Source organism: Trichomycterus rosablanca, chromosome 27 (genome assembly GCF_030014385.1).
Source record: "Trichomycterus rosablanca isolate fTriRos1 chromosome 27, fTriRos1.hap1, whole genome shotgun sequence".
NCBI classification, from domain to species: domain Eukaryota; kingdom Metazoa; phylum Chordata; class Actinopteri; order Siluriformes; family Trichomycteridae; genus Trichomycterus; species Trichomycterus rosablanca.
Window position 1 is genome coordinate 13,940,929 of NC_086014.1, and position 24,112 is coordinate 13,965,040.

Consider the following 24,112-nt stretch of genomic DNA (forward strand, 5'->3'; position numbering starts at 1 on the left):
TCTTCTTCTCCTGCAGCGGCTCGGCGCGGACCAACGTAAACACAACAAACAACGTAAACAACAACAAACCCGGCCAGTTAAGTACAATTCCACCAGACTGGAAGGTATTAAAAGGAAATAAAAGTAATAGGAGTGTGAGGTTCCTCCGCAAGCTTTAATTCTGTTCTGTATCTCTCTCTTTCTCTATCGGACCGTGTTATTCTCCTCCTCCTCCCTGCTCTCTCTCTCTCTCCAAGCAACAGCCATAACATGTCTGCCTGGAACCGACCGTACCATCTCAACCACAGGGGAGTTCCAACACAAACACACCACCCTACACCATCCAGACCCATCCACAAACGAACACACCATCCAATCATTCGTAAGACTAAAATAAATCTGATATTCATGTGCGTATTTGGAATAAAAAAAGGTCATTTTAAAACAATTTTAACTATCAGGTGAAACCCCCCCCCCCCCCCTCTTCGGTTGTGTGTGTGTGTGTGTTCCAGAGCGAATACGTCAGCGGACGGGATGTAGAAAGATGGGAAGAACGAGAACTTTTTCCTATCGAGAGAACTCCGTCGTTCTCGAGTGTTTTTGCGAAATAAATACGTTTTCGGTTATATTTGAGACTATTCTACGTCGTTCGGTTTATTTAAAAGGATTTCGAATGTGTAAATTGAAGCACGAATGAATTTTAGCGGCCGCGGTGTGGGTGTAGGGGAGCACGGGGTTGGTTGTCCCTTCGCTGGCGTTAGTATGGATCATGGCGAACGGTGGTTCGTCCACTAGGGGCGCTACACTAATAGCTGTTACCCATAATAATAAGACTTACTATAACGTATTATAAACATAATACTATATTTGTACCCCTGTTGTTGTTGGGGACCGCTCATACAGTACAAAATCCTACTTCTCACCTCTAAGGCACTCCATGGTTTGGGTCCTGTTTATCTTTCAGACCTCCTAAAGCACCATGGGTGGCCGATCCTTCAGTGTTGCTGCCCCTTCGTTTTGGAACTCTCTTCCATCCTCGCTACGTTCTACTTCTCTATCTAAATTTAAAACTTTACTAAAAACCCATCTTTGTTCTCTGCACTTTTCCCCTTCCTCCCCTGCTAGTTCAGCGTGATTGTTATTTTTATATGTAAAGCGACCTTGGGTTTTGTGAAAGGCGCTATATAAGTGTAACTTATTATTATTATTATTATTATTGTTTAAAGATTTGTACAACAGATGTTGAGAATTGGGGGGAAATTGCATTTAAAAACAATAATCTAACTTACAGCATCTCAGATTTCAATCAAAACATTAAATTACAGCTCTTAAATTCAAGTCTATGTGGTGCTACCAACCTCAGTGGTGCTATCGACACTTGACAGACATGATTGGTCCTGTCTGATGAAGGGAGCTCAGATTGAAGAGACTGCAACAAGGACTCGTAATGGAATGAATGAAGGACCACGTAGCACATAGCATGTCATTCTGTATGCTGTGCAGCTCTCTGTGAGAATCAATCGCTAGCTAGTGCAAAGAAGCAGTCAGTGCATGTCGAACATCTTCACAATAGGGCAGTGGTTAAGCTACTGGACCAGTAATCAAAAGGATGCTGGTTCAAGCCCCACTACTGCCAGGTTGCCACTGTTGGGCACTTAAGCAAGGCCCTTAACCCTCAATTGCTTAGACAATATACTGTGACACATGGGATGTGAATTCACGGTCTCATCTGCTTTCAGCATATAAATGCTGTATGTACACACGTTTATTATGACCCAAGCACTCAAGCGGATTACAACAGGAGCTCCAGCCAACATACCTGACTTCATGAGTATATGGAAATGTAAAAATAAATGTAACCAATACAGAAATATGTATAAAGTAATTAAGAGAACAAATAAAAAATCTCTACCAACGAGGTGAGACGTTCCTTCATCTTCTGGCGCACTGTCCGATCGGCGTCCAGGAGCGAAGAAATCAGGACGTTCAGCATCCTGTCAGTTTGTGTGGACCGGGATCCTGACCAGTCTCAAAAGAGAGTCCTCGATAACAGAATCCTGTTTCAGCCTTGAAAAGCAAACCAACAGCTTCAGTGGAAACACATGATTATCAAGACGCCTCGGGCTGGGTTCGAGAATGAGCGCCAGTGTGAGGACAGAAAAAAGAGATCTGAGTCAGTGACAACACAACGTTATCAAAAGCGGCTTTGTCCTGCGCTTCTGCCTCCGACTGCATCGGTGCTGCAACGTGCTGGGGCTCCTGCGCTGAGCCGCTGAGCTCAGGTGTGCTCAGGAAAAAACAAACAACACGTACGTACGAGTGTAATGAAGAGTGAAATGGAAAGAACACACAACACGTGATGCACTGGGTCTTCAAATTCAAAACAAGTCAAAGAAGCAGGGATTTAACACTTTATAACCAAATATATGTGGACACTTGAACATGAGCCTCGAGTCTCGGGTGTGACCATTGTCTCAAATTATTTACATTTGTGACATTTATCAGACGCTTTTATTCATTTTTATTCAAATTCGAGCATTTGAGGGTGAAGAGCCTTGCCCTGGGGCCCAACAGTGGCAACTTGGCAATGGTGGGGCTTGAACTAGCAACCTTCTTGTTACTAATCCAGTACCTTAACCACTGCCCCATCCCAAATCATCCCAAAGGTGTTCAGTGAGGTTACGGTCAGGGCTCTAAACAGGACACTGACGTTCCTCCACACTCATTATTGCTTTGTGAACAGGAACACAGTGATGCTGGAGTAGGAAAGGGCCTTCCTTAAACTGTTGCCACAAAGCTGCACACGCAACTCGTAGAGCACATGGTGTGGCTAAAACATCTGAACTAAAAAAATAGGATGGGTGTCCATGCTGACATTATATAAAATGCTCTGTGGTGTTTATTTGAAGTGTAACTACATTCAGGCTTCATAAGCATTAAATAAAACACTAATAAAGAAGTGCTGTAGGATTTATGACAGAGTTTTGGAAAGGGATGTTCACATACTGTTGGGCATCTAGTGTACTCTTAAAGTCAACATAAAAAAAGAGCAGTCCAACACACTAAAATGCCAAAAATCCAAGACCATGCCCTGCATTTATAACACCACAAAGAAAAATCTGAGCCAATATGGGTGTTAAATAAACCCGTTTCCAAGAATTTAATGGACGAGAGAAAGAAGCGTCCAGCAGACCAGAGCGCTCGAGCCTCTCCACGCTAATCCTCCTCATCTGTGCTAGATCAAAAGAGCCATTAACCTTATCTGGTTTCTGAGGATCTTTGTTGATTCTAAAAACTCTCTGCTTGGCTTCGCTTGGGGCTACAGTGGGCCCAAGTGTCACGTTTCCGTTATTAATCGGAACCCTCTGGAGGTCGCTGGTCTGAGTCGAGCAGGGTGTTCCCGCTCATTCCACCCAATCTAAACAACCCCGCACGACGGGGAAACCTGCGCCTGCCTCTGTAAACAGCCGCAAAGTACTTTTATACTTATGTTCACGGCATGTTTAGGGGCCTTACCCAGGAGCCCAACAGGCGCAGTGGTGGTACTTGAACCAGCAACTTTGCAATCAATTATATAGTAGCTTGAGCATTGAGCTACCACTGGCCAGCCAATTTATCTGATTATGTTACATTTACAAAATTCAGCAGACACTTTGAACCAAAGCGATGGGTTAAGGGCCTTGCTCAGGGGTCCAACAGAGGCAGTATATTCCAATATCTTAAGCGCTTAAACTCAAGACTGATATTACGTATTTACATTTCTGCCATTTGATCCAAAGTGACTCGCAGTTATGACTTTCAGCTGCTGGATTAGACTTGGCACAGTTTTCACTCTGGATGCCCTTCCTGACACAGTCCTCCTATTTCTATCCAGGCTTGGGACCTGCACTGAGAGTGCACTGACAATAGTGTGCACTAGTAATAGGAGATTAGCCCATAGCACCAATCACAGACCGTTTTTCCCTCACGCATTCCTTCGTGCACTAAGCTGTGAAGCTTCTGGAAGATCAAAGGCAAGCAAAGCATCAAACACGGGAAGAACATACAAAACTCCAGCCCCATTTAGTGTCATGTAAAGGTGTACATGCCTTTAAAATCTCTGCCTGACTGATTCTGTTTTACGTATTATATAATGATATAAAGGCGTCGTTCCACACGTGGTGTTTCTAACTGCTCTTTAAAACGTGTTGACGAGACCCGCCGAGAATCCATTGTTTTATTCACAATGAGCGCATTCGGAGCAAAACAAGGCTTCACTAATCTCACGTCGTTTATTCAGTCCAACACGGGGGCGGGTCATACATTCCTCCTTCTCAACAATGAGTCTTATTCTACCCCATACAGCAAGAACAAAACAGCATGAACATTATATGGACAAAAGTATTTGGACACCCCTTTTAATAACTGAATTCATGTCTTTCAGTCACAGTAATTGCTAACAGGTGTAATAAATCAGTTATATAAAAGAAATGACATGCTTTCAACTTTGCAGCAACAGTTTAGGGAAGAACGTTTCCTGTTCCAGCATGAAGAGCCCTGAGCTCAGCCCCACTCAACAGCTTTGAAATGAACTGGACCAATGAACCAATCAGTGTATTTTTGAAATGGGACGTCCGACAAGCTCACGGTCAGGTGTCCGAATACTTTTGGCCATGTAGTGTATATTTATGTATTAGGATGACAGTCTAACAACACTACTCTATGCTTCCTGATATTGAGCAGGGGAGGAGAGGGGCAGCAACTTCATATTAATAATGGTTATGGTTTCGGAATGGGATTTTTAATAGCTTATGATCAGGTGTCCACACATATTTGGCCATATAGTGTGTGTCCAGCGCCATTCACTTCAAACGTACACACTGAATGTCTTTTTGACAGTGTACTAATTAATGTATACTAATAAATGTAAAAAAACCATATTACTTATATTAAAATAATGACAGTTGCTGGCAATTTCTGGCAAACTGGCAAACTGTCTTCAAATCCACAAGGTTCCGATGGTTCCTCTAATGGATTTGCGGTGTCAAAATCCCTTAAAATCCTCCCCAAAATTCTAATCTATCCTAACATGGGTAAATGTTTCTATCTTTGTAGCCTTCAAGTTCCAGGAATGCCATATCAGTGCAAATTATTTGTTTATTCCACAATCAGGAAATGCCGGTCTGTAAATGCACTGTGTCTGGAAATATCCTGTTGTTTTCTGAGTCAAATCCATCCCAAACTCTCAAGTTTAAATTCATTATAGGAACTCCTTGTACTGTAACTATAACACAAAGTATCAACGTGTGACTATTAGCGGTATGATAAGGTCAGAGCTACAGCAAGTCTGGTCCAGAATCCCTCCCATGTAGCACTTTTATTTTCAGCACAGTGTAACTCTATTAGCCGTGTAACACTGGTGTGAAATCTAGTTTGCACAGTCCACAACTGGTGTAAATCCCATCACCGACGCACTTTGATTTATTACGGGCCCATTAGAGGTCAGACGTTGTTTTCACGGGTACTTAAAGCTGTCTGAGGGTAAATCTGGAGCTCCAGCAGCTGTACAGTCACGGACTGTTAGTGTTGGGATCAGAGCGGCTTTAAGGTTGTGATATGCTTCCTCAAAAGTCAAAAAATCTCAGCACTGTTGGGCTAGCGTGTTTTACTGCTGCACCACCCAATTGCCCTCAAATTCGTTTTTTAAAACAGACACAGAACGATACAAAAAAAATCACAGCTAGAGAGTAAACCCGGCTGAACCCAGCGGCAGTGCCAGGTTGGGCCTCAGTAGCTCTACATTTTGGCAGCAGACTCGTTTGTACCTCATCCCACCAGTTGCATTCTTACTCCTAAAGCCTTTCACAACAGTCAGTAATGCTCTGTGATTATCCAGTGCTGATGTAGCATATACAAAGCTTTAAAATCCAGCGAAAAGCTCGTACAGTGGGGGTGGAACCCACCAGAACACACCTTCCTGAACACATTTTCCTGATGAAGTCAGCAGTAAAGGGTTCTAGTGCTGAATAAAGGTCTGAGCCGGGCTCCGGGGTCAGGCAGAAGGGATGTAAGTGTAGGTTACAATGGGTCAACGGTATATGTGAATAGATCAGGATGAATATGTGTATGGCTGTGTGAGTCGTTTAGGCATCAGCATGTAAAGAGGACTACGCTCCTCTCTTTTTATTCTTTTACCACTGGTGCCGAAACCCCGACCAGACGATAGGAGTCGCTGTGGCAGAGATGAGGAGGTGATACGCCATCCAACCTTTCCTCCCTTAGACACAGCATTCTGAGTAAGGAAAGGTTGCTGAGCACCCGGCCAGGCCCGTAGCTCCACCGAGACCCAAGTTCCAGTGGTGGGCTTGGATAGTCGGCTTTGCGCTTTGAAGAGGGCTTGTGTTAGTCTGTCGCCCGATTCCCTTGCTGGCCAAGAAGGGTTGCCAGAGCACACAGGAAAAATAAGCTTCATATTCGGTAAGGCAAAAAAAGTGACTGTTAAAAAAGTTACATTTTTATGCTGCGTTGAGTAAATCACATTAAAATGGAAATGTAATGCGCCTGTGACTATCAGCTGGGTCACAACACATCAGCAACAGCAGCACTGATACTGTAACAGCACTGGGAAATGTCTGTCAGTGAGAGAGAGAGAGAGAGAGAGAGAGAGAGAGAGAGAGAGAGAGAGAGAGAGAGAGCGAAAGCGAGAGAGCGGTATGAAGCGAGAGGTGGAAACTTTAGCAATATTTAAACGGCAGAATAAACATCATTATGTAACCGGTGCTGGAGCAAATCACTTGGTGACCAATCACAGCTCAGGGCAGATCACCACTCTGAACATCATCTTTCTCTTTCTGTCGCTCCCTCTCTCACTCCTCTCTCTCTCTCTTTCCTTTAAGACGTTCTGATGTTGAGATGTTTACGAGAGCTGGGGCTTTGGGTACTGTTTCAAATACCAGCCAATAAAAACACTACCTCCTCGGCTGTGCACTTTACTGCCCGTGAGGCGACAGAGGTGCCAGGTTCTTTCAACTATACACATGTGCACCTGAGCTTCCACATCTGTCACTGTTCCGAAATTGTTTCTTTTTTTTCAGTCATCCTGGTCCGTGTACCAGACTTGGCACAGTTTTATGCTGAATGCTCTTCCAGACGCAATCCGCAGCTTTTTAGCATCTCTATCGCCCAATCTAGTCGTTACCAATCCCCAGTTGTGAATAATGGCAGCAGAGACTGACCCTCCCTCCCACAAACACAGCAAATTGTGTCTGTGTGGGCGCCCGGATAGGTCGTGCCTCTGCTAAGAATCAATCTTGCAGTGGAATGGTACCCGAGTACCCAACCCTCCTTATTTTATCCGGGTGTGGGACCAGAATTGAGACTGCACTGGCAGGTGCGCCTACCAATAGCCAAACAGTTCAGCCATCCTCAGACACAATCAATCATGTCTGTGTAGATGACCAAGTAGAACGGCTGAAATTCAAACCCTGGGTCTCCTGGGCTACTGTGATTTACCGCTGCACCACCCGAGCGCCCCACTCCATTACTACACCATATAGGCCGGCACAGTGGCATTAAATGCTTGATAAGATTAGATAATCCAGAGGGTGGTCAACATGCTAATAATCAGGTGTCCACAAATCTCTGACCATATAGGGCGTGAACATTAACAGGACGTTGATTAAACCAGCAGCAGCTCTAAAATTAGATCCAGAAACGTCCCTAACAAGGGCACGGGGCACCTGAAGGGCAGATGGGGTCAACATCGTGACAGCAGAGACATTCCTCAGTGCATTCCACAATTTGCTTTTGATTCCACTAGACGGTGAAGGATGCCAGAGAGCCGGGGGGTATTCAATCACCCAACCAGACACAGCGGGATGAGACGGGAAAAAAAGAGAAGGAAGAAAAAGGGAGAAGCAGAGAGGAGAAAGTTCATCATATCTTCAGCCCACAGGTCACGTCTCCACAAACAGAGAGAGAATAACACTCTTTATATTTCAAGTCACCCTAAAGAACGTATAACTGTATATTATGATACCTTATCTGTGTATTTTAGTAACATTTTAGCTTTAAGTTTTACTTTCAATAATAAAGCTGAAATGATTTCAAGAATAACGTTAAAATATTATGGATTTTTGAAGTTTTATTTTCATATTCATATTCTTTATGAAATTCAGTTCTTTAAGAAATATTTTATTTGGTGGCACATTGACATCAAAACGGCTTTGCAAAAAACCACATTTATTTATTTATTAGGGTTTTAACGTCATGTTTTACACACTTTGGTTACACAAGATTCAAGCACAGTCATGGACAATTCTTCTCACTTGCATGTCTTTGGACTGTGGGAGGAAACCGGAGCTCCCAAAGGAAACCCACACAGACACTGGGAGAACATGCAAACTCCACATCTTCACCTGGGAATCCAACCCAGAACCCAAGACCCTCTTGCTGTGTGTGCCACCGTGTCGCTTTCGCATTTATTTACATATCAGGTATTAAGAAGGAAGAACCTGACGGATTTGAGGAATTTCTCTCTTTTGTTGAAGTGCTTGCAGCTAGTGGATGGTTAAGTTATTATGCTACCATTCATCCATGCTTCCCTAAGCTGGCAAGCCTATGACGATCATCATAGCTCGCCTTTGGCTGAAACTTATACAGGAAAAAAACAATAACTTTGGCCCTAATACATTTACATTTACAGCATTTAGCAGACGCTTTTATCCAAAGCGACTTACACAGTGAGCAATTGAGGGTTAAGGGCCTTGCTCAGGGACCCAACAGTGGCAACTTGGTGGTGGCTGGGCTTGAACTGGCAACCTTCTGTTTACTAGTCCAGTACCTTAACCACTGAGCTATCACTGGCCCAGCCAGTGAATACATCACCGTACATTCTATTTACGACTGCACAGACATTTGATGAAAAACACACTGTTTACTCCTGGTGTCTTACAGAATTGAATGAAAGTTTTGTGGATGATTGCTGATCTGACAGGCAGGTGTTCATATAACAGAGCTTAAGAGTAACAGCGCTGTGAGTTCTGACCTAATGACCTCTCTCGTCCCTTCCTACTGTATCTTCCATTCTGTCTCTACACTTTCCTTCAGCTCACCAACCCCACACACATTCCTGATGAGGGAGTAAACTTCCACACCTCCAATATGTTTCTTTTTTTATTCATCTGGTCTGATGCATGCTTAGGTGACCCACAGAAACCTCAGTGATATCTGAAACCTTCTGGGAAAAGTAGTCTCGAACGCCTGTTCACATTCCACAGCATGAATCAAAACAAAAAGCAGTTTAAGCCGCTGTTTATCGCTCAGAGCCTGAAGGAAACCAAGTGTGTGAGATCTGCTGAAGAGAAAAAAGAAAAGAAAAGAAGTAGATACTAATAATAAAAAAGCACGTTTCTATAAAGGAGGCACTGAGGCACACGATTTCCACCAGGTGCTCCGGTTTCCTCCCACAAGTCCAAAGACATGCAGTCAAGTTTAGGGAAGTTTAGTAAAGGCTTGTTCCTGTTCCAGCATGACCGTGCCCCTGTGCACAAAGCAAGCCCTATAAAGACAGTGCCCGGTGCCCATATACTGTCATCTTTTGGCTGAATGGGCAGAAATTCCCACAGACATACTTCAAAGTCTTGTGAGAAACCTTCTCAGATAGGATGTCCAACAAGCTCATGGCCGAGTGTCCAAATACTACTAATATATAGTGTATGATAGCCGAGTACATGTAGCCTCCCCATTCTGTATCAGGTTGTCCCAGTATCACACACACACACACACACACACACACACTTTACTTTACATACTCTTTACTCTCGCCAGGCTCTTCAGAGTCTCAGTCGGTTATTAAAAGAAAACACAGCAGGAGGCAGAAAAGTCGAACTAATCCCTGCAAACACCAGGAAATAAAATCACTCCCGAGGCCTGCTGGGATGTGAAGGAAGGAAGGCGACGGTGCTGCAGCTACACCTTATCGTTTTGAGAATTTCAGAGAGCTGTTACGTGTGTTTGTGTGCAAAACATACCAAGATCTGCATGAGGTGACTAGGACGGCGCCAGACTAAAAACATAAAATCAAATCGAGTCATGAATCATGTGAATGAATAATTTTCAACACTGAAAGCCTCTTGACCTTCTCAGAAGCTCCTGGTCTAATAATGTCCTGTAAACACACCTGACAGGAGCAGTCATGTCGCGCAAGCCGAAATGCATTTGTTTATTTCCACTTTTAGTCTTTTCTCATCTCCAACTCTCAGTCATAATGAAAGCTAACAGGGTCCACACCGGCTCGTTTCATTTCCTGTCCCGGTGGGTCAGCGGATGCTCGAGAAATACGACCGCGTACCTTACAGGTCGAGCTGCGCTAATTTACAGCCGCCCCAAGGTTCGCTGATTTACAGAACGAATCATTTTCAACACTCATCCAATCTCACTGAAAGCATCTCGACCTTCTATGAACCTCCAGCAACCAACAACCTACTGACTACTAGTCCAGCAACTTAACTAAACTAAGCTACCACTGCCCACGTTTTTATAACGTTATGCATCGAGCTGCTGCTACATCTCTGGCTTATTGTAGCTCAGTTTACATGAACGAGCGGGTGTGGAGGCGCCCACAGATTGAAACACACCTGAAATAATATGTTTGTAACTGCATGCATGTTGATGGGGGTGTGCCAGAGTCTGCGGCCATCCTGAACCCAGAACGATAGGGAAGGGGAATTGGAAACGTCCAGCTTGGGAGAAAAAATATAAAATGGCCAACACAGTAGCTTAAGGGACCAGAGGACATTATGGTCTGTATTCCTTGTGTCTACATAATTTTGCACAATGTACTTTGGATTCCTCCTACCTCCCAAAACCCTACCAAATAAAATGACTTGGCTGGATGTGACTTAATGGTAACTGAGGGATGCCCTGTGATGAATTTGCACCCTGTCCAGGGTGTTTAAACAGGCACTGTGTTCACCAAACACCAATAAGCACTGAAATAAATTAGTCATTATTTATGCCAAAATGAATGTTTTCATAATCAAGATGGTCAAGGTCTCTTCTCATGTTCTGATTCCTGTCGTTTCGGTCATTGATCGAAGCGTTATTCAGCTGCACTAGTTGTGTCCTAGGTTGTGGTCATTTGTCCAGTCTGAGAGACTGGTACTAATTCATGACTTGTCTGGAAGAAAACTGGGACGGATGGACAGAAGACGGAACATGGTGAGTGCTGGGATTCCTGAAAATGTCCCCACCGCTGTCAGCAAACTGGAACAAAGTGGGAACGACCTGCCCTCTGCTGGACACAATGAGAAACACAGCCGAGCCGTATTTCTCAAACAGAGAGATACTATTTAAATATGAAATGTTCAGATTAGTGTGTGTGTGTGTGTGTGTGTGTGTGTGTGTGTGTGTGTGTGTGTGTGATAGATACATAGATACATACACCATGGTCAAAGGTATGTGGACACCTTTTATTTTGAGTGAATTCAGTTGCTTCTGACACACCCATTGCTAACAGGTGTAAAAATGATATAGTTGAATGATATGCTAGGCAACAGTTTGGGGAATTCCCCTTTCTCTTTCAGCACAAAGCGAGTTCTATAAATACGTGGTTTGACTAGCTGTATGCAAAGTAGCTCCAGTCGCTCCACACAGAGCCCTGGTGATCACTCAACCCAAACCGCTTGTTTTCCAACATTAGTGCCAGACCAAACTGACTCTGTTACCTGAAAGGGCACAAATTCCCACAGACACACTCCAAACTCTTGAAGAGTGGATGATATTAAAGCTATAAAGGTATGAGGGAGCGAATCAATATAATTGCACATGATTTTGAAACAGGATGTCCAACAAGCTCGTGATCAGGTGTCCCAATATTTTTGCTTATATAGTGTATTAGTAGAATTAAAACACAGTTACGTCACAAATGGAATGTGCAGTTAAACTGTCACCTGGTTCTAAAAGGCATCCGAGTGTGATAGAGAACATACCAAATCAAATAACAGCATGAGGAGCAAAACGCTGTCAAAACCCAATATAAATTAAAATAAACACATAATTAGGATTAAAAGCTGCCTGATGCTGCCTGATGCTGATAAGGTGAATCAGTGATGTAAAATGCTAGCCCACCACTGCAGAGATTCCACTCCCCATCGGGTGCTTAACAGTCGCACCAGATGGAAGATCTAAGGTCACGTTTGAACCCAACATATTTAGGACCATTCCATTAATAATTAGAAACGTTCCATGTATACGCTCCACAAAAATCTTCCACCTGTGGCGGCCTCGCGTGCATCATGCAGACGCAGCGACGTGAAAACGGATAAAACGGAGGCAGATGCTAAGCAGAGGCTCATAAGGTAAACACACGGACACAGGAAACAGTTCGAGAGGAAAAGCATGTCTGTGTTCTCCGGTCCGACAAGCTCTGTGAGACACCAGCGCTGGAATCTGTTTGCATTACTGACAAGCGACGTAGTGAAGTGTGTGAAGCTCAAGTTGGGAATCTGTATGCGGTGCTTTGAACCTCAGCGAAAGTGACTGATTCTAGGTTAAGAAAAAAAGTGGAAGGTAGCAGATTCGATCTGTTTTCCAGGACTGGTTTGGCTTATCTGACCAGCAATCGTCCCATAGAGAAGAACGGAAGCAAGAACTGACTGTAAGGTGTTGATGACTGGCTGATAGACTCTAAATGTTAATTAACTGATGCCTTAAAGAGTAAATCTGAAATATTGACATGTAAAATGCCCTCTGACGTCCAACCTGAGTGGATAACGCTTACCAGAAAGGTTAAGAGCAACTCGGTCAATAATGGAAAAAATTAAAATGTAAATAACTGAATGCAGGCTAGCACGTACCTTATGCATTCACCTACTGCTGTTTTGCCTACTAGACAGTAGGAGTCACTATCGCAGTGGCAGGGAAGTCATAATTGGTGTAAGCCTACATGCAACTGCACAAACGTGGTCCCTTTACACCTCAGGTCCCCGTCTCTAGCTTTAAAAAACATTTTCTATAAATAAGGTGTCTATAAATAGTATAAGACACAGGCTTGGACAAACTCCCCCCGAGGCAGGTCACTTTACAAACGGCTCTTCGCTTCGACTCGTTCTGCCTGGCTGTCCCTGCGAATCAGTTCAACACGGCTCACGTGCAGACAAAACGCTCGCAGGAGATCAGAGAGCCGCTGCAGCTAAAAGAACGGATCATCACAGAGACAAAATCAAACCTGCACCAGTACCCTCTCATCATGAAACGTCCTGCCAGGCCATGCACAAACCGGCAGACGGCGAGGGATGCAAGTGGACCTGGAGCAAAGTTTCAAAGTGTTTCCTGTGCTAATTATGTGATATCTACTTTACCTGGTCAAACCATTTAATCCTCATACCCGTGACCCAGTTCAGTCCTACAACCTCTGTGTCTTTTTTCTTTCCTTGCTTAAGATCCAGATAGTAAACAGCATCTTCTTGAGTACTTTATGGTTGGCATGGCAACTACTTGAGCTACCTTTTGCCTCTTTTAGGCTGTTGGGTTGCAACTCGCCATTGGATCGAGTAGCTTGGTCGAGTTTCTTTATTTTATTTACAATTATTTTTTTCAGGCTACCTTCTGGTGACCCTACTACACATCAAGCATTTAACTAGCAGAAACGTCACATCAGCGAAGATGTGTGTATGTGTGTGGACGTTTACAATTAGAAAACAAAGAGAGATAAGACATAACAAAAAGCAATCGGGTGTAAATCAACCAGCTACTCAGTCCACTGGCAAGTTAAAAGCCAATAGTTTACCAGTCTTAAAGAAAGGGGGTAGTGAAAGGAGTCACTTGAGTCTAAGGTAAGCTTATAAAGCATTTCTAACTAAATAATGTCCAAGGTAATGTTAAGAGTACTGTTGCTCCCTTTCAGGCAGTTCATGACATTACACATGGTTTGGAATGGAATATTCAACAAGCTCATGGTCAGATGTCCACATACTTTTACCCATATCTGGTATGCCTCTTCATTAATAGTTTTATAGGATATACAAGATTCATACACTCCGTACAGTCTGTCACTCATCTGTTTACCACTGAACCAGCTCATATTTAGGAAGTGGACACATCTCAGCACTGCAGACGCCGCTCTGTCCGACAGTCTCACCCTCTATTTTAAAGAAGTGGAACCGGCACAGTCGACAAACCCACATTTTCAAGCCCTGAGGACATGAACTCAACTCAGCGGGATCTAAACAACACACACAAATCCCGGTCTCTCTCTCTCTCTCTCTCTCTCTCTCTCTCTCTCTCTCTCTCTCTCTCTCTCTCTCTCTGTCATACAAATATACAGATTATTTCTTCCTCTCCCAGACTTCCTGCTGGGAGATGTGTTACCATGGCAACAGCCTCAAAGCCTAAAGGCCACTGGCATATGTGGAATCGGACATGGACGCAGGAACCTGTGCTCGACCTCTTCCGCGTCAGCTTCTCACAAGCAGCCCTTCCAATCCACCTGCACTCGGAGTGTACGCAGATAATGAAGGTAATTTAGCATCTTTGGTTAAGGTGCTGGAATAGTAATCCAAAGGTCGCTGGTTCAAGCCCCAACACTGCCAGGTTGCTACTGTTGGGCCCTTGAGCAAGGCCCTTAATCCTCAATTGATTAGACAATAAACTGTCACAGTACTGTAAGTCACTTTGGATAAAAGCGTCAGCTAAATGCTGAAAATGTAAACGTCTCAGTGAGATAAACCTGATAATTAAATCCAACAGTCATTAGTTACAGAGGAAATGAATAAAAGGGTGAAAAAATCACAACATCTTTACACAGGTCCCAGCATAGCATTGCAGAAATTACTAGAAATGATGGAATTGTGATTTTGATTTTCCTAGAACTGCCACTTTCCTAGAAGTGACCATCACAGGTTGTTAAATGCGAGTTGATTGTGACAGCACATTAAATCACGTATCAGATGTAGCACACAGATCTGTTGCTATCCAAGGTACTGAAGTCACATCATCTTTTAGGGGGTGTCAGTCCACACAATAAAGCCTGTTTAATATGTCTGGTCTCAGCACCCTTACAAGATCATTATCTGTCACACTATATACACTACATAACATAAAAAACCATCATGTCCAGTTTTTTGACACGCTGTGCAATATCCGGAGAAAAGAGAACCGCAGGGATCCCTCATAATTGCTGCATATACGACCTCTGCTGGCGGGAATAATGAAGATGTGATGATAACGGTGCATGATATGGATTTCTGTATGAACCCATCTTACACTAGTGTAAAGAATCGGTTGACTACTGCACGCTTTAGAAGAAAGCATATGTTATGGCCCTCCTCAGCCTGGAGTGGAAGTCTGGAGCAGTAGAAGTGAAATACGGTCATATATAATATATACATAATATATTAAGGGGAAAACGCTTTAAAAAATAAAAATAATAAATACATAAAATCGAGTTAAAAGTGTATAATTCTAACTTTGTGGCAACAGTTTGGGGAAAGCCATTTTTCCAGCATGACTGCACCTGTGCACAAAGCGAGGTCCATAAAAAAGAGTTTGATGAGTTTGTTGTGCAGGAATTATATTGACATAGACATGCTCCAAAATCTATTGGGAACAATTGATTAAAAAGAGGAGCCTGTTTTCAGACAAAATCAGGTTTTGGGGTCTGACAGAACTTTAAATCCCGCTGTCGCTCCTCACTGCCACATCCAGTTTCTCCACATTAATAATGGATTAACTTATGTGAAGTGCAATGTGGTCGATTCTAAATTTAGCATTGATACAGTTTTTTTTCACACAGACGAGCTGCCACAGTGGGGTTGCCTGTGAAAACTCTGTTAACATGGCACATATGCTCACACACACATACACACACACACACACACACACACATTTACCACATGCACATTATAAAGACTAATTATGTGTCAGCTGGGAAAAATTGCTTCTTTCAAAATGGTGAGTTCATTCAGTGGAAATACAAAAGCGTAATTAATTTACTAAACTGCTGGTGTTATTTATGACTGACTGACAGGATCTTCTATATGAGAATAGAAATAATGAGAAAACGAGAAGATAAAGAGAGAGAGAGGATATGAGATGATAAAGGAAGACAGTATGAGGAGTGAAATGAGGAGAGAGTATAATCGTGTTTCATGCTTTTTCTTTTAGTTCAGTCATTTTCATATATTTATTATTATGGTATTTATTATTATTACTGTTGTTGATGTTGGGACATTTATTATAATTATTACTTTTATTGTTGTTGTTTTTATTATAAAATGTATTATTATTATTATTATTATTATTATTATTATTCATTAATTAATTGTCTGTTTTACCACCGCTTTGTCCCATTAAGGATCACAGTGGATCTGATTCACTGGACCAAGGGCAGGAAACACCCCGAACAGGTCGCCAGTCTATCACAGGGCAAACACACACATACACACTTATACACACACACACAGTCATACCTAGGTGGACTTTAGTATCTTCAATTAACCTGTATGTTTTTGTACTGTGAAAGGAAACCGGAGCATCTGGAGGAAACCCACACAGACACAGGAAGAACATGCAAACTCCACACAGAAAGGACCCGGACCGCTCCACCTGGGAGTCAAACCTCAAGACCTTCTTGCTGTGAGGTGACAGCGGTACCCACCGAGCCACTGTGCTGCCCTTCTCATTATTATATTTATTATTTATTTATTAAATATATTTATTATTATTATTATTTGTATTATTATTATTATATTTTATTATTATTATTATTATATTTTATTATAATTGTTATTATTACTATTATTATTAGTATTGTAATTTAGTATTATTATTACACTTGTTGTAATTATTATTTTTATTATATTTATTATTACTGTTATATTTATAGTAATTATTATTATTATTAATAATTATTATTATTATATTATAAAAATCTGCCTTCTGCACACTGTAAGTTAAACAAACCACTACATGCATAAATCCGTCCTGATCCGTAACCTACTGGAACACATTAATAAATCACTACAGAACCAAACAGCCTCAGTTTCTCTTTCATAAATTCGTGGCTTTACAGTGAGTGGAACCTCCTCGTCTATTCCCAGAGTTATTATGTTATAAGGGCTCGATTAAAGCTGCTTATTCATTAAACGTGGCAGATTATTTCTCTCACAGGGTGCTCACAGGCAGCAGTACGTCTCTGCTGCTATTAAAAGGAACCATTTATCCAGCAGACACGTGTGGGGGGTGCGGGTTAATGTTATGACCATTTCATGCTGATTTTCACTACTGACTATCTTCTTTATTGCACATGAAGGGTCCTGGCTTGGACCTTTAAAGCAAGAGGAAAATCCATCACACATGAAACCATCCATCCTGCATCCATCCAAAGTGGATTTAGATTTTTTTTTGGAGTTGAAACTCAAGCAGAGCAACATTGTTTGTATTGGTGTGTGAGTCTCCGTGCACGATACGGATCCCCATATGAACTGGGTCATGTTGCAGGAGTCAGAACTTCTTGGTCAGACTGTGACCTACAGTAGCGTACGTTACGCTCATAATTAAAAAGGATTGACAGATTAATAGAAAACTAATGTGGTCATTAATCTTCAGCCAAATAGGTTTCAGTGCACATTAGCATTCTGTACCAGACAGTAAATGAGCTCCATTCAATAAGATTTCCATTGTTGCCAGAGCAGAAATTCAATTAAGTTCATGGGTCAATAGCCAGGTTTTCAAAAGTAATGGACTAATCATTACAAGCTTGTACACACTCGGTCAGTGTAGGTCAGGCCATAATAATGAAACTTGTAGCGTATGATTTGCATATTGGGTGAAGTTTTAATAACACTTATTATAGCAGCCAGAAAATGAACACTGCTACAATAGAATTCATTCATTCACCGCCTGTTTTACCACTGCTTTAACCTGGTCAGGGTCACGGTGGGTTGTATTCATACTCACACACACACATTCATACTCATTCAAACACACATTTAAATATTAGTAGCTCCAATAAGCCTGACTGCATGTCTTTGGACAGTCGCAGGGAGAACATGCAAACTCCACACAGAAAACCCTGGCATTTTATGCTGTAAGCAACACTGAAGGAGAATGTCTGCCCATCAGTTTGTGACCTAAAGCTCAGTAAGGTGCAGTTGGGTTATACAGCAAGATGATGATTTGAAGCACACGAGCAGGACCTCTGAACAGCTCAAAACTAAATAAAATAATGATTTTGTATCGTCCGATTGAAAGTCCTGACTTGAATCTCATTGGGGTGGTGTGGCAGGACCCTAAATGGGCAGTTAATGTTAGAAAACGGAGCTGACGGAGCTGAATTAAAACAATTCTGCAAAGAAGAGTAGAACAAATGTCCTCCATAGTGAAATATAGCTGAATATAGGTTAAATAAATGATACAGAATTTGAATAAAACTTATGTAGATCATTTAAAACCTGCATTTTGTGTTTCCTTGTGCCGGCTTTATTTAATGTTATATACTAAGATTGGTTGAAAGATCAGAAACATTTAAATTGAAAAAATAACAAAAATAAAAGAATCAGGTGGGGGCAAATACTTTTTCACGACACTATAGGTAGACAAACACCGCGGCTGGACCTCGATGACACTGCAGTGGTATTTTTCAGCTGACATGTATGTACCCTGTATGATAAACAAAACCAGTCTGATGGATTCCTGGAGACTGTGAGAGTGAGAAAGTCATGATGAAGGTAAAGAGGACGCCCCGGAGCCGTTTCTCCATCGCCCTATTTACTAAATTTGGGCACAACATGCACAAGCAATTATAAAGTCTAAAATGAGGAGATAAATGAATACCCAGCATGCAACTTTGTTAAAGTCATTATGAACGCATGTCCCTGATCTCTATATTGAAATGGGTTGTAAAATCATGTGATTCAGATATGGAATTATATTTCTAAAAATAGCTCATGTAAAGCTAAAATGGCTTAATCTAAATGAAATTTAGGTGTGTATATGTGCGTGTGTGTTTGAGAGCCTGTGGCAAATCTGCAGAGGTGTAATTCACAGCTGGCAGAAGGTGTTGGATTAGATCAAGGTGTTAGAAATAATGTTATCAGTTTTGTGATTTTCTGTATTTGTCGCCCTAAACGCTTTCAGGTTCTCACAGTAAACGTAACATAAGACACGGAGAACACGAAGACGCTTTGGAAAAGAGAAAAAACTAGAACAAACAGAAGATTTTTTAAAAGTACGACAAAAATGTACATTTTATTTAATCATTTATTAATTAATTGTCTGTTTAACCACCGCTTTATCCTATTCAGGGGGCACAGTGGGTACAACTCACTGGGCAAAAGGCAGGAAACATCCCGGCCAGATCGCCAGTCCATCACAGGGCAAACACACACACACACACACACACCTAGGGGGACCTTTAATTAACCTGACTGCATGTCTTTGTACTGTGGGAGGAAACGCAGACACAGGAAGAACATGCAAACTTCACACAGAAAGGACCCGAACCGTTCCACCTGGGAATCAAACCCAGGACCTTCTTGCTGTGAGGTGAGAGTGCTACCCCCATTTTAATAAGCATTAATATTATGTTCTATATAAATATTATCATACAAAAAAGAATTTTTACATTATGTGCTGCTAAGAAGCACCTAATGCACCGCGTATAGATTATTTTTAATATATACACTACTCATATAGAACATCGTAATGGGTGTAGATGATTTGTAACTCTCCCCACCACGCCCATATCAGCTCCGTCAGAAGTGGATTGACTTACAGGGCCGTCCGCCAGGTCCATGCTGTCCAGGCTCTTGCTGCGGTGCATTCGACCCTTGATCCTGCGCAGCGATGGCTTACCCTGGCTCACCGCCGGCACAGGGGGCACCGCCCCGGAGGAGGTGGCAGCGTCGGAGCTAGGGGGCACCCTAGGGCACAGAAACATGTGCAGAGTCAGTACGACAGGCCCGAAAGTGTGAAAGTGTGAGTCTTTTTCCAAAACTAAACAGTTCAGGCACACTGAGCAGAAGAGAGCTGCCGTGTCCCAAATATCACACTATTTAGCAAAAACAAGAAGAGCTGCGGAGACAGTGGTAGCCTAGTGATATTCCCGAAAGTTTAGACCGTGAGTCAGCCAGAACATTTTCTTACTGTGCAGTAAATGTTTTGGAAAATTTGCCTCCCTCTGAAAATAGTTCCCCTAGCTGTTCTCTATAATAATGACTGCCTTTTATAGCAAATTACAGCCCCCGTGAAATAAACACTCAGGAGAAATTACCCATGAACCTTTTTTTTTTAGCACATACAGACTGCTTGTCTTACAACTGTCTTTAAAGCAACACTGACAAAAAAGGTTCCTGCTAATAAATAATACAGAAATGAGGTTAGCAGAGCACAAATGTCTTGAAGTTCTAAAGGATTTTCCTTTGTTTTTTTTTAAGGCTTTTTGCTCCCTGTTGGTCTGGAGTGTGATTCAAGGTAAGTGAGCAGAACTGGGTTTAACGTTATGTGACAACCCAGGGGCCGCTGCTCCGGTAAGAGGAGTGATCTTCCATCTCTTATACTGGCTGCCTTTCTTTCCTCATCAATCATTCTCCTTCTAATGGTCTGCATTTAGGGCTTTTCCTGCTAGTGGGTACAGGGTGACGTGCTTTGAGCTTTCACAGGATTTCTGACCTGCACCAGATGCATTCAACCAATCAAAAATAAAGCAAATGATGGTGTTCCAGGTCTTCTGCAAGCACTTGTCTGAGTATGTACTGGTGAGAATCTTCAAACAAAAGTAAAGCAACCTACAAGGACACTCGGGGGGAAAAAACATAACATAAACAAAAAACCATTGTTCCTTTGTCAGAATCCATACGCTTGTTTGACTTCCAATTTAAAAAATGGTATTAAAATTTTATGTGATCTGCTGGAACCTCAACCTCTACTTTGAGAAGGTAAGCTCTATCAATGTTGCTTTAAAATAACCAAAAATAACGTGTCATCCCTTTCAGAGATTAAAACAGAGTAGCATTTTTTAATGACGGTGTTTAAAATGATCGGTTCTTGACTGAGTGATCGATTGATTCATTGATTTTTTGCACCCCCCCCCTTCACAATTTTGTCATTTCCATCTTCCTATCTTCCTATTCCAAGGAGAGCCACAGACCAGCACCTACCTTCCACCCCGACATGTGATGCTTCTTTACGACAAGCAGTTGTTGCTCCCTACAATAAAAAAGGCATATTCTGCATATTGGTCACGCTTTGCCCTATGCACTACTACTACTCATGCCAGAGGAAAAAAACCTTCTTCAGATACAGACAGTTGTCTGTGTTGAGCACCTGGCCAGGCTGGTAGTACTGCTGAGGCTTGAACTCCATAACCCAAACTCTGCTTTGATGATCAGAAAAAGTAAAGCACTATCCCAGTTAACAGACTGCAATAAATGGTCCACATCTGTCATTAGAAAGCGTTTGCTTTACTAAAGTGGCGTCAGATAAAAATCCTATTGTACTTTTGAATTTAACAACTAAAACCGTAAAACTAGAGGATCAGAACTCATCAACCTTTCATAGCCTCGACCCTATCTACATCAATGAGATCCTTGATCTTTACTGTGCCAACCTTACTGTGTCTCTCAGATCCTCTGGCTTTGGACTTCTGGCTACGTCCCACGTACTATCTGTGGGCGGCAGGTCCTTCAGTTCCACTGCCCCCAAACTCTGACATTTCATCCTTTAAAGTTGGAAAAAAAATTCTTCTTTACTGCTTATTATTCTTCATCCATGTTTTAGTTTTGGTTGTTTTCCTCTCCTCCAGTAGTTCCTTGTGTAAAGCGTCCTTTGGTATGTGAATTGAAGTTATTATTCATATAACAAGCTAGTATGTGATTTTGGAGACTCCGTCCTGGCCTGGACAAACAAGACACAACGTCTTTCACGCTCATATGACCCCACAATTCATCCCAAGGCAATAGGAATGACTCGAGCATCATATCAGATCGCATTTATGGCAGAGTGACGTGGCCGCTCGACGTGCGCTTACATTGCCACAGAAAACAAAGCACTTTCAGTCAGGTGGCCATGTTTAAGAGGATACGAATGTAAGCTTTTGGTTGTGAAAAAGTAACGAGGTGATGAGATTAGGTGGGCCAGACAGCTTTGACAGATGGAGAGACAGATTAGACAGAGAGACGTGAATTAGAAGTGACAGCGCATCGCTCACGGAGTAAAACTGGACCTGCTTCCCGCCGGGCTCTCTCAAAGCAACGTGCCATTCAAACCTGGTTTACTCGAGGGAATGAGTAGCACTAAGGAATCATGATTCAATAAACTCTACATCAGTGCACATGCAGAGTAAACTGTTGCTGCCTTCCAGTGCAGAAATAACAGAGACAGAGAAAGACTCAGTTGATGTTCTGATTCATTCCAAAGCTGCACAGTGGAGCTGAGGTCAGGGTTCTGTGCAGGTCACTGAAGTTTCTTGGATTTTAAACTGAGCTTTTCTTTATGTATTTATAGCTTGCTTTGTGCACAGGGGCATGGTCATGCTGGAACAGGAAAGGACCTTCCCTAAACTGTTGCTGACACATGTCAGCGGGGGTTTGTGCATGCAGCTGCAGGTTTACAATGTGAAATCGGAAACGACTAGATTGCAAGGTAAAGGAGGTTCTGACAAAGAGAAGTCAGTAGTCCCAAATAGGGACGACCTGAAAGTAGCAGGAACAACAGTTACACAGTTAACAATGAGCAGTTAACAGCACTGCAATGATAATTTGTGCTGCCACACTGATTCTTGGGAAGTGAGTTTTCGCCAATGCAAGGTAATTAATAAAAAAAAATAAGAGAACAAAGGTACCATAATCACGAAAAAAACGAAATATGATCTGGTGTTTAATTTATTTCATTTCGTGTACAATCTAAAGCGTGGGCGTGGAGACCCCCCACCTGACGGCATGACGTATACGCGACACGACTCATTACACTGGATGATTAAATAGAGAAAAAGCAATAAACGGAGTGATGGATAAGGAGTGGCAGAAACTCAAACAGCACCAGCAACAGGAAACACACCCACCTGATGGTTGTAATAAAATAAAATAGTAATAAATATAAAAATATGGTGTAAACAAGAGGAAATGTGCGTAAAAAGTGTGCGCAGACGCGCATGCACTTGCGCTTCACTAACAATGCCAACGCTCGAGATGCCAACCTTACCACCTACAACTTTGCCCCCTTTTCTTACACACATTCCACCCCTGTTTCACCCCTCAACCCCACGTCACTCACGCTTCACTCACCACAGCTGTCTTTTGGGAGGGATGCAGTCGTCTTTGTTGGACGCTGTGACTCCCATTGCCATCTGCATGACCGTAATGTATTTCTGGTACTTCATTTTCCCCGCCTCCAGCAGCCCACACCTCAGACAGGTTCGATAAAGAGACGCGGTGCACAGGTGAGCATGGGAAGCGGTAGGTGGTGCCGAGCGCACCTCGCTCTGGTTCTGTTCCTCAGAGCGCCATTTCCGTCTCCATCTCCACGCTGACAGCGCACGCCGACGAACCTGAACGCAAACGCCGAGGCGCGCAACTACGTGCCATGTCTGCTACCGCCCGGTAAATCTCATTACAGCTCAGAATAAGCGCTTAATCCGTTACTACGTGCAGAGCCGGTCAGCAGCGCGCGAACAACTTTCCTGTTCAGATGCAAAGCAAAGCGGAGCAGAGGCGCGCGGATGCGAAAAGCGAGCAGCGCGCGAGTGTAGGAGCGCGTGCACGTCCGAGCGCGAGGCAGGACTTACGAGCGCGTGTATCTGTGTTTGGTAACAGTGTTTATGAGCGAGGGAGGGACTCAGGGAGGGAGGGAAAAGGAAAACGAGAGGGTCGCGGTGGGTCTGGTACCACCCAGAACCTTTTGCGCAAGGCAGGAAAACATCATCTCCATGGAGCGCACGGTACCACCTTCTTTCACACCTGAAGAAAAATATACATAAAGCCGCGACAATCCGCCTTCTGCGTGTTTTTTTATTTATTTTGGGAAGTCGGAGGCAACCGAAGTACAAGGAGGAAACCCACTCAGAACACAAAACCCCTCAAAGGCAGGGACCAGATGCACGGATCAAACCCATGTCCCCAGGGCCCATGTTTTTGATCTGCACCCACTCTACCAGCTA

At 42.8% G+C, this 24,112-nt stretch overlaps 1 protein-coding gene and 1 long non-coding RNA gene across 11 annotated transcripts in view; one reads left to right on the forward strand and one right to left on the reverse strand.

The window, feature by feature from the left end:
* The window catches only part of tjp1a (tight junction protein 1a), a 62,657-nt gene extending 39,196 nt beyond the window's left edge, over positions 1-23,461 (reverse strand). For 9 of the 10 annotated variants that reach the window (XR_010007760.1, XM_062989696.1, XM_062989694.1 and 6 more), the window contains exons 1-2: positions 23,241-23,461; positions 19,733-19,880 (exon numbers count right to left, since the gene is read on the reverse strand). Coding sequence is in view for 9 of the 10 variants with exons in the window: in XM_062989696.1 (XP_062845766.1) it covers positions 19,733-19,880; positions 23,241-23,335 (243 nt within the window). In the remaining variant the exon portion in view is untranslated. Of the gene's footprint in view, positions 1-1,891; positions 2,009-19,732; positions 19,881-23,240 lie in introns of those variants that run through there. The other variant, XM_062989690.1, reaches the window with a different exon arrangement.
* LOC134304126 (uncharacterized) lies at positions 19-7,968 on the forward strand. Its single transcript, XR_010007762.1, has 3 exons — positions 19-104; positions 243-361; positions 7,778-7,968. It is a non-coding gene; the product is annotated as an uncharacterized LOC134304126 (long non-coding RNA).
* Positions 23,462-24,112: the final 651 nt, after the last annotated feature.